We start from the raw sequence: 11,287 nt of genomic DNA, 5'->3' as shown, positions 1-11,287 counted from the left end.
ATGGTCATCGGTCTTCCCATGGGGTCATGTCTTGGGTAGTAGATGAAGCGAGTATTCTTGATCTTGTTCTCATTTTGTCCACACAGACGGGAAAGTGCTTCTTGCATCGCTCTGACTAGTCCTTCCTTCCAGGTGTTTCCCGTTACAGAAAACCATATGGTTTCCCATATCGGGGCTCCAAGCTTTCTTCGTAGATCTGCAGAAACTTCCCACCGAGGTGGTCCTCCGGAGTGATTGTTGAGGGGTGTTCCGAAGAACTCGGGATACGGACGTCCTAGATAATCCACTAGTTGTTTCAAATCCTTCTCGAACACCAGGTTTCCTCCGTGACCAAGCTGATAGAACTCCCATTTGTACTCCATCTGTGAGCAATGAGGATGAGTAAGTTAAAGAAGTGGTCAAGTGTGTACAGTTTTAGGTAGTTCTCAAAGGAAAAAGTAGAGCATGAAATTCCCATTTTGAAAAAGATCTCAAGGATAAGAGTGAGAATAAGTTTTTCACAAATATTCACTTATTTGGTGTTGAAACTAAATTTTTCAGATGTCCATTCTAACTAGGGTCTCCTAAGGTCAAACAATGGCTTTGATACCAACTTGTCAACACCTGGATTTTTAAGTCCGGATGCCTATTATGTCATACATCGCAATCCCAGGAATATTGTTGTTGCGAGGCATAATAGTTAAGTATCACAGTCATCATTCATTACAAACCATAATGTCTTACAAATTGGAATCACATGATCCATATTACACGAATAGTTGATCTATCGATCAACGAACAAACACAAGTTCATAGCGGAAGCGTAAGATACAAGGACTCTTTAGTCCACAGGCCAACGCTTGACGTCAGAAGACTCCTAGTTGTCGTAGGCGTCCTGCTGGTCATCTCCTTGTTCATCCTCATACTCTGGCCATTTGAATAGCCAGGGACAAAGCCGTGAGTACTTCAAGTACTCGCAAACTAATACTAATGTAAGTGCTAGACATTTCTAGTATGGTTTGCTAAGCTCTAGTTTATTTGCATAAAGCCAATTTTAGTTCACAAGTATTTGAGAAAAGCTTATTCTTATGCTAACTAACTCAAGTGGGAACATTAGTGTCATTCCCACCATTCAGGTGGTGATTTCATTCAATTCACCACAAGTCATTTCACCATCTTATTTCAACATCATTTTCAAGAATTTGACATCGGAGACTGTATGGCCTTTCCAACCGTCCGTAACCGTGGACGCGGCTATTCGAATAGATTTACACTCTGCAGAGGTTGCACACTTGTGCCACAACATTTGATTTCATCCGTCGGGATTACCCCGAATCATCGTAACACAGTACGCGGATCATCAACCATAACCTTTCACTTACAAATCCTAGTATGAGCACCTCTCCCCATGAGCTTGGCCTCGCAGTGAAGACCAACTGTCAACCTGGGAACTGCACAGGCCTTGGCCGTACAATTCACCTCAATTTCACATCATTTCTCAACAACGGAGGCAGCCTCAAGCGTAACCCCTATGACGTGTGTTCAGAGGGAACCCATACTAAGATGCATAAACTTCCAGTTAAGCCCTACCCATAATCAGGTATTGTGGGGGTACTTAATATTGGAAAGGTATCGCATTCAATCCAATATCAGGTTTATCAAAAATCACCATCTTCTCTTGGTCATATTCACCTTCAAAAATCATTCAATGGAATGCTTCATCATTCCAAGGTTTCAAATTCATTTCAAGTCACATTACCCCCATCTAGAGTAGTCAAGTTTTATTCATTAGCACTAGCTCTAAATCATGAGGGGTGCTATCTTGCTTTGCTTGAGGGAGACTAACTTTACTTACTCTAGTAAACTTCTTTACTTTGACCAAAGTTAACTATAAAAGCAACTTATTGAGAAAACAAGTAAAAACTTGTAATGTATAAACTTGGGATAGGCTTATGTAAGAAAAGGTAAGATTCATGGTGCCTTGCCCCAAAGGGGCTTTGCACTTTGCAAGAATATTAGCTTGCCTTGGTAGTTCTCAAAATTCTCCTCCTCCTCCTCTTGGTAGCAACCTTCTTCTTCCGTGTACTCTCCGGTGCTAGCGTCTAAATTTAAATACGAGTATAATTACTCACTAATTCAATGGCTATTCCATACATCACATATAATCACACAAACTACTCTAAGCACACCATTAATCTAATTTAGGTGCATTGGTTGTGTGGCTTGAGGAGAATTTACTTCTTTTTATTTCATATGTAAATGATAGTTTCCATAGGGTTGTTGAGGAATAATTTCCTCTCATTGAAATCTTCTTAAGATTTAATTTCTCAAACAATCATTCATGAACTTATATTGACCTAGGTCAAACATTCATCATCATCATTTGAGAAAATGATTTAAATGAGGTAGACCACCTCATACCATTTAATAGTGCCTATTATGATTTAAATTCACCAAGCATTTCATCTGAGAGTATTTGACCAGGGGTCAATACTTCATATGAAAGTATTTGGGACAAGATTTAAATTAAGTGAAGCACTTCATATAATTTGCATAATAGTTTTGGACAATATCAATTACACAAACTAGTCATATTGTCCATTAATTAAACTAGGGCATGATCATGCAAAGTGACCACACCATTTTCTTGCATAAACAATTAGTGTAAGTCAAATGTGAGCTATTGGAGTTGGAATTAACTTAATATCTATTTTGGTTTATTTTTAATAATTATTTGAATAGGGAAAAGTCCCTGCCTTCTTCTTTTTATCAGATTAATTCTACAACTAATTTTGATATGGGACCAGTGGCATATTGTAGATCTTTTTCATAGCTTTCTAACAATATAAAATTTGTTAAATTTGGCCAAGCCAAACAGATTCTAGGGATTTTCAAAGTTGGGTGCAGTATTGAATTGAAAATGGATTTGAATTAACTGGATTTAAATTAATGGGCTGGCGGGAAACAACACTGGGCCGAATCAGTTTGAAACGCAGCAACGCAGAGTTGGGCCGGCCCAGCTAGCGCTGTGGGCCTGCTGACAGCGGGGCCCGCGCGTCAGCGACTCAACTCACCTGAAGCGGTACCTTTTTCTCTGAGCTGCTGGATTAGAACGGAGATCAACGGTTGAGGTGCGTCATCTCCGTCGATGAGAGGGGAGGTGCTGGCACGGCGGAGTAGGGGGTCGGCGGCGATCCTGGGCTCCGGCGAGCGGCGGCGTCGACGCGAGGCGACGTTGTCGACGACGGGGAGCTGACTGGTACCGACGGCGACTCCGATGGTGGCCGGAATCGACGACGCCTTCTGCAGCTCCACCGCGGACACGAGCTGACGATTGGGGCTGGCTAGCGCTCAATGTGGATGGGCGAGGGGTCGAGGATGATCAGGATGAAGAGGGGAAGCGAGGTGCGTGAAGATTTCGTCCAGGGTCGCTCCCCTTTTATAGCGACGTGAGGTGCGGCGGGTGCGAGCTTCGGGTCGACCATGGCGCGATGATTACGGTGGCGTAGGGAGCTAATCGAGGGCACAACACTGTGCTGCGGTTCCTGGCGGACCTCCTGGCGGCAACCGCGGGGCGGTAAGTGCCGAAGTTGGTCGAGGGAGAGGGGTGCACAGCGCGGCCGTGGCGGAAGGTGTCGGCGATGGCGACGGCTGCGGCGCTCACGCCAACAATGGAGCGTGTCTGGTGGGCGGCTGTCGCCCAGTGGCGTTCGTTGGAGAAGGGAGAGGGCGAGAGGGGCCAGGGTTGACGGCGCACGTCGTCGTGCTGTGGCGTCCTGGGCATGCCGATGCGCACCCTGGCGCGTTCTGGGCGCCATGGACACGGCGCGTTCCCGGCGGTGCCGTGCCGTTCTCCGACCAGGGTTGGTCCAGGCTGGTCCAGTAGGGCTAGGGGATGCTGGAGGGCAAGGTTGGCTAGACCAGATGTGAGAGAGGGAGTGAGGGCATGTGCACTTGCAAGGGGGGGGGGGGGCGGCATGGCATGGACATGGCTAGGGTGGCCTCCTCTTAGGGTTTCTGTGCATGGTGTAGGGAGAGAGGGCACAGGGGAGCAAGGTGGAGTGAAATGGGGCAAAGTAGGGTAGTGTAGATCACTATTTGACATAGTGTCAAATAGTGCCATAATTGGAAATTGCAAATTTGTCAAAATTTTGAGTGAATTCAAATGGTTGCCCAATTTGAAATTTGTGTGTTTAGTTGAGTTGTAAAAGATCAGAGAAGATGAGAGGTGGTGGTGGAATTTTCCAATTCACAATATTGCAAAAAAATGCTAAGTGTGAGATTGTTGAATATGATAAAATGTTCTAACTTTGGATGAGCATAGCATTTGATCTAGGATGAATTTGACATGGTGGTCTTTACAAAAAGTGTTCAGCTTGATGTGATCTTGGATGAGGTGCAAAGAATTAGCAAAGTTTAGTTTGAAAATTTTGAATTGCACGGGCTCAAAGTAGTGATCAGACTATAATTGGCAGATTTGACCATGATCACATGTGATCAAAATTTTAGTTTGAAAATGATTTGAATTGTGTTTCTTTGATTCCAAAAGTTTTAATAAGTGTTTAATATCATTATTCAACTAATGGTGAAGACCAAAATGGTCTAGGGTCAAAATTTATAAAAATGGCATAAGCCATATGTGAGGGTTTTGTGATTTTCTAACTTTTATTCTTTTATTTTTCTTTGCTTCATTTTGACAAGAGTGAGGTTTATTTGATGTTAGATTGAGTTGGGTGAAAGATTCACACCATTTTGAGGCAATGGAAGTGGCTAGGTCAAGATTTGATAATTTGGCTAAGTGCCACATATGCCTCTATGCATATGTTTGATTTTAATTGGTTTCTCCCTTAAATGGGTTGGTAGGTGCTTTGTTGAGTGGGTTGAGGTATTTCATTTCATCTACTCAAGGTAGACAAAGCAAAACTCATCATTTTCAAAAAGTAGCCATAGACTTGCATATGCCTTTTTCTTAAATAAGATCTTTTCTTTTTATTTTGTTTTTCACAGATTGATAACAAGAGGGATAAGGTTTAGGGTTTAGTAAGTTTTGCAATGGTTCACCACCATTTAGCAAAGTAAGAAAGTTAGAGTTCAAAATTTACATATTAAGGCTATAGGCCCACGTATGTCTTTTTCTTTAATTTAGGTTTCTCAAAATAGATCCAATGATTTGTGAGAAGGTTAGGGTTTAGGTTCTTTTCTTATTTGATTTCTTTCTCTTTTAATTTTATTTGGTTTGTGATCTTCACTTGATCACTTTAGGGTTTTAGGGTTTATCACATAAGCATAATAACACTCATCATGGAAAAAACACAAGTAATAGGTATGAGCACTAAGCATAGCACTCTATTTAAGAAAAGTTTTTGTTGGTTCTCATTTTTGGAAAAAGGAAATTCATTTTCTCTTTGTTTTGAAATTTGGGGTGTTACAATAGGTAGCCATGCTCCGAGGCGGTCCCAGTTACTGTGTGCAGGGGATCCAGTTCAATACCTCCAAAATCCTTCACCCCGTCCACGTCGTGTATGATGCACCTTTGAAAACATTTTCCACCTTTTTCCCATGCATATGGTAAATGAAACTCGCAAACTAAGTGACTCATGGGTAAGCTAGGCAAGTTCGGGCCAAGGGGTTCCCATGGGACCCATGTTGCTGTACGCGCAATCTTGGTTCATGATACAAGAACTCGGGTCCTAGGTCGGCGAGAACGAGTCAAATCACCACATCCTCATGTGGCAGCCCATCCAAGCCTTTAAGTGCATTAAATTATCTCTGATCATACCACGTCATCCTGACATGCTAGGTTCATTCGTAGCTCTGATTCATCAACCGGATGGATCAGATTTCATCAACTAAGCATGGCTAAGCATATCATATATACGGCTGTAGCGATGCATACAAGCTCAGACCTAGTTTTGCTGGGAGCGATGCATCAGAAACTTTAGGCTACAAGGATGTAATATGCACACATAGGAGAACTATAATTGCCGATAAAACATATTTGAAACATATGTAATATGTATAAACCAGAGGTAAAAGCATTTCGAAACCATATATAAATCAGGTTAGGCCTTGCCTTATCCCTCGTTGTTCAGGTACGGAGCTTCACCGGTGTTGACCTAAGGTTCAGGCTCGGTCCCTATTGCGACGAACCAAATACCAGAAAGGAAAAACCGCAGTCAATACATGGCTTAATTCAATGCACATACAATATGACATATCATATTAAAGGGGTTGGGACAAACCCTAGGTGCATCGACTGAAATAAAGGGGAATCAACATCGAACCCGACAGATGAGAGGGGTTGATTAGAGTTCCACTAGGATTTCAATTTTAGTTGGTTCAACCATGTATGAATTATGCAAAAAACAGATATCATTTATTTTTCTAAACATTTTGATATGTTATTTTTATTTTAAAATTTAAAATGAATTAGTTATGAATCTCCAAAGTTTATTCATTTTTAAATCAATTTCTGAAATTTTAGGAAAATATTAAAAAATCTGAAGGACTAGACCCACATGTTAGGTTTTTATTCTTTTCCAATGATTTCTGAATTGATTAAATATCTGACAGATGGGATCCACCTATCATATTATTTTCCAAAATAAGAAATGAATTGCAGAAAATACAAAAGCATTTATGGCATCATGCTGACGTCACTGTGATGCCAGCGCGGCCATGTCCGGCTCGGACTCGGCGATTCCGAGCTCGAGGGGACGCGTAAGCTCTATGAACTTAGGTATATGAACTGGCGACCATCAAGTTAATAACTTGCTTGAAACTACACAACTTGCGAGAGAAAGAGGAGAAAGCATCTAGTGGAAACACAGTTATAACGATTGTTTTTTAAAGATCCCAAAACAATACGAACATATGAAATTTTAGGTTCAAATTCAAATTCATTTAAGAGTTGGAAAATAAAATTATGCATGAAAACTAATGTTCCACTATTCGTCGCCATTAATTGCTGGATTTTGATATTCTGTACCTCCAAAATGAGTCCCGCTTTGCACTTGGATGTTTGTAGAACTTCATCTTTTCAACATACCCCCTTTTTTATGAATTTCTAGAAAGTTTAAACATGATTTTTTACTTGTTTCCGCCAGTTCCACCTTAACTTTGTAGAGTTTTGTTTTCAGAATTAGTTTTTTTCAGGATTTTTAGAAAACTTAAACATAACTATTTTACTTGTTTTTTACCGGTTTCCACCATGACTTGGATATTTGTAGAACTTCATCTTTTCAACATACAACATTTTTTTCAGAATTTTTAGAAAGTTTAAACATGAATTTTTACTGTTTTTACCATAACTTTGTAGAGTTATTTTTTCATTTTTTTTGAAAATTTAAACATAAATTTTTGTTTGTTTTCACCGGTTTCCACCATAACTTTGTGGGGCTGTGCTCCGGTGTCCCCCCCTGGCGAACGGCGTTCAGGTGGTAAACATGCGTTTGGTTCGTGACTAGAAAATATGGACGATCCCATCCCAAATGCTGAATATTTCTGAAAAAGGCTGGACCATATGATCCGTGAATTTCATGACTAATCTCACTAGCCGCCTGAGAATCCATGGTCGTCGACGCGACTCCGACACCTGCCACCGTCGTATGTGTGGCTCCCCAGCTCAGCGGCGGCCACTATGTCACGGCGAGCGGTGGGCTTGCTTTTCCGCGTGGCTCCCTAGCTCGACATCGATGACCTCCAGGGCGCGGTAAGCGGCGGTCTTGATTTTCAACATGGCTCCCTAGCTAGGCGGCGGTGGCCTCCATGGCGTGGAGAGCAATGAACTTGCTACGTCTGCGCCACACCCATTCGACAGAAACGGCCTCGCTAAATATGTGCGGGTAGTGACCTTGCTAGGCACGGGTAGGCGGCCGACCGCTAGGTCCGGCCTCCACCACAAAGGGAAAAGGACCCATTAATTACATATTAACCGGTGTGTTAATGGCATATTTATCCTTTTCTATTAATCGTTAATTAAACATATTTTATCACATTCCATCCCGTACATGTTTACCCATGAACCAAACACACATGTCAATCCAACCCACGAAGGGGTATCAGCAGATTCTAGCCGTCTAAATAGAATAAAGTTTAGAGGGTGAGGAACACCGGAGCAATAGCCAACTTTGCGGAGTGTTTGAAATTACCCAGTCAAAACCAATTCAGAGTATAGCACTGAAAACATTTATTTCAGGGATTGGTTGGAAATACTAATTCTTTATTTCCACTAGTCAAACCTGAAGCACATTAATTTCTTTTGCAGAGGAGGTCGAAGCATCTTTTTTCCGAGGCAGCGCAGAGCGGCACGGGCGACAGAAGAACCAGTTATCCACCTGGCTTGTCTTCCTCTGTTGGCTTCGCTCCTCTTCCCCAGGCAGCACCGGGAATAAATTCAGCCCATACCTTGGCCTCCGCATCTGACCCATGTACTACTACTCTCCTTCTCTTTCCCCAATCTACACGCCAAGCTACAGCACACCATACTCTCTCTGTACCCTCGAAGCCTATTTCTTCCAGATTTGCTCCAAGGTATCTCTCTGAAAGTAAAGGGTACTCCGTATGTATGTACAATATCGTTTTATCAGTATATGCAATGCATCTGTGGCAGCATGTTTAGCCATGTGGTGCGGATGGGTGTCAGGGCAGAAAGAATAACACAAAAGGAGGATGCGTTTTTTCTGATCACTAGAACTATTTTTATTTGGCACATACTAGTACTACATGATAGCATAGCCATCCCCATGTGTGTATGTGCCTGTGCTTGTTTGCATACTGTGCATAATATCCAGCAATACAAAAGTTGGAGTATTTTATAATCTTTCGTGTACTATACTGTACTGGAAAGATCAGATCAAATTCCTGTTTGGGTAGCAGGCCAAGTGGGTGGTGGAGTGGAGTGCTGGAAGAATCCTCTCCTAGTTCCACCGATTCGGTTGTCAAATCACCAGCCATCTCGACTGTAATTCACAGTTGTTGATGGATTAAAGAACCCCACATATATATGTTTTATTAACCATTTGACAATTCCTCTGTATCCTGGCACCACTGCCACTGGAATTTCTCAGCTCATCAGAGATTCCCATCTTTGTTGTTGTGTTGCTTTGGTAGTTCTTGAGGGGATTCGTTGGCTTTTGTAACCCCTCCTGTCCCTTGGCTTGTTTGGAGTAAAATCCAGCAGCTTGGTCTCCATCTCTATCGTTGGATGCTGCTGCTGCTTTCAGTTCCCAGCCTTGGCATTATTCTGCCGACCCACAAGAGGGCCCCTACCCTCGCCCTGCCAAAGATTGGATTATGGGTTGATTAGTATCTTGTTTCGGTGCGTGCAAATGTGGGCAGAAAGCAACATAGGGGAAGGGGGCAAGCAATAGGTAGCCCCATATAATTATGGAATTGGGGCCAGCTTTTGTTCATTACTACTAAAGTTTTGCTTGTCCACCTCCATGACTCCATCGCTCTTTTCTTTTCTTCTCTCATCTCATCTCTTCTCTTCTCTCGTGTGCTTCTTCTGTACTGCTACTTGCTACTAGGAGAGAGTTAGTAGAAGAGGAGAGGGAGAGAGATGGCCATGATTTCAGCTCAGGCTCTTCCTCTCTCCCCAAACACTTCCCGATAGATTCCATCCCCTGTCTATCATCCTGGGTATCCGCCCCCTTTTCCTCTTCTTAATTGCAAAGGTTTCTGCAGGATAACATTTGTTTGGGGTAAGTCCTATAGAATCCTTCCCTTCTTTCTATGTTGCTTTTCTCCCTCCCATCCTATTTAAACTTCTTGAATCCCATGCGGGCAATGGTGGCTGCTGGGCAGGAGTAGTACAAACAACCAACCTGCTTGCTTGTTTGTTGCGATTCCAGTAGATAGACTCTTGGCCTGCTCTGCTCTGCTGCCCCTGATGCTTGGATTTTGTTTTCTAGGAGTAGATTCAGAGAGGTGGATTTTACCTCTTGTTATCTAAAAGTTCACTTCTTGGATTTCACCATCGGAGTGTTTTTTCATGCAGATTTTTTTTAATCCTCTGCTTGGATTGTACTGTACTGTGTTGTCCTGTACCTGCACATTGAATCTTTGTGCTGGATGTTCTTGATGAGTCTTTATTTGCTTCCAGTACAGTCCAATCCCCACATAAAACGGCCTACTGATTTTTGTTTCTGCTCGATTCAGGACACTAGCTACTAGGTCTGGCGTGTGAGCCGGGTGAAGAAGAATCAACAAGAGTTCAGAAGAGATGGAAGGCGACAGCTTCTCCGGGATGGGCAATGGCGGCGGCGCCGGCGCCGGGGGCCATCACCAGCAGGTGGTGGACGGGAAGCTGATCCAGACGTTCCACAAGAGCTTCGTGCAGGTGCAGAGCATCCTGGACCAGAATCGGATGCTCATCAGCGAGATCAACCAGAACCACGAGTCCCGTGCGCCCGACAGCCTCACCCGCAACGTCGGCCTCATCCGGGAGCTCAACAACAACATCCGCCGCGTCGTCGGCCTCTACGCAGACCTCTCCGCCTCCTTCGCGCACCGCGGAGGCATGGACGGCGGCTCCTCGGAGGGCGACTCCTCGGGCACGCTCCGCTCCCCCGACGCCGCCGCGCGCGCTGCCGCCGGTCAGAAGCGCGTCAGGCCCGGCTAACTTCTTGGCATCGTCTCGGATGCTGTGTAGTACCAGCTAGCAAGGCAGCTCCAGGATGTGAGTTACTACTTAATACTAGGCTAGTTCTTGTTCCTTGGTTAATCTCTTGCTGTTCTTCTCCTCCTCCATTGCTACAAAGTGCTTCCTGATGATGAGATAAAGAGAACTTTTTTATGTACAAGTTCATGTGACGATGTGAAAGAAACAGCACTGTAGAAGCAGAAGTAGTTCTTGATAATCTGCTCATTTTTGTCAGCCTTTACATGTAGAATCTAGTTACCATTTCCTGGCCGATTTCAGGTAGAATTAGTACATGGTGCTGTGCCACTGCAGTGCAGATGGGCCAGCCACATAAGCAGTTCATCTGAGAGATCTAGAGTTATTATTCTATTTGACATTTATTTTCTTTAAAAAAAGCTCTTTTTTTTCGTTAGGTCACCGTGAATGAAATCTAAAATACTGTTGGCATTGGATTGGAATGGACCATGTGAGCCTGAAATTCCCATGCACTGATGCAAAGTGCAAAGCTTTACAGCTTTTCTACAAATCTGATCCTCCTCCTCCTCCTCATCCCCTGTCAATTTTCCTTTATGTCCTGATGAGTTATGATGAAAAGCTTGATGACCAAACGACTTGTTTCTACCTGTTCTGACTGCTAGATCAGCCCACTCATCTGAGTTGGTG

The 11,287-nt window shown here is 43.3% G+C and overlaps 1 protein-coding gene across 3 annotated transcripts; it reads left to right on the top strand.

Annotated features, from left to right (window-relative positions):
- The first annotated feature begins 8,384 nt into the window (after nt 1–8,384).
- Nucleotides 8,385–10,858, top strand: LOC127295349 (protein ELF4-LIKE 4). 3 transcript variants are annotated; one of them, XM_051325290.2, is made up of 2 exons: nt 8,385–8,511; nt 10,141–10,858. In XM_051325290.2, exon 2 carries the CDS (start codon nt 10,205–10,207, stop codon nt 10,601–10,603), a length of 399 nt encoding a protein of 132 aa, XP_051181250.1. In that variant the 5' UTR covers nt 8,385–8,511; nt 10,141–10,204; the 3' UTR covers nt 10,604–10,858. The 3 variants fall into 3 exon arrangements, with proteins under 3 accessions (XP_051181250.1, XP_051181248.1, XP_051181249.1); XM_051325288.2 differs by lacking the exon at nt 8,385–8,511 and adding an exon at nt 9,190–9,683; XM_051325289.2 differs by lacking the exon at nt 8,385–8,511 and adding an exon at nt 9,755–9,909.
- The last annotated feature ends 429 nt before the right edge of the window (nt 10,859–11,287 follow it).

Source organism: Lolium perenne, chromosome 4, assembly GCF_019359855.2.
Source record: "Lolium perenne isolate Kyuss_39 chromosome 4, Kyuss_2.0, whole genome shotgun sequence".
Classification (NCBI taxonomy): domain Eukaryota; kingdom Viridiplantae; phylum Streptophyta; class Magnoliopsida; order Poales; family Poaceae; genus Lolium; species Lolium perenne.
The sequence above is the reverse complement of the archived record's forward strand: the minus strand, read 5'-3'. Positions and strand labels throughout refer to the sequence as shown.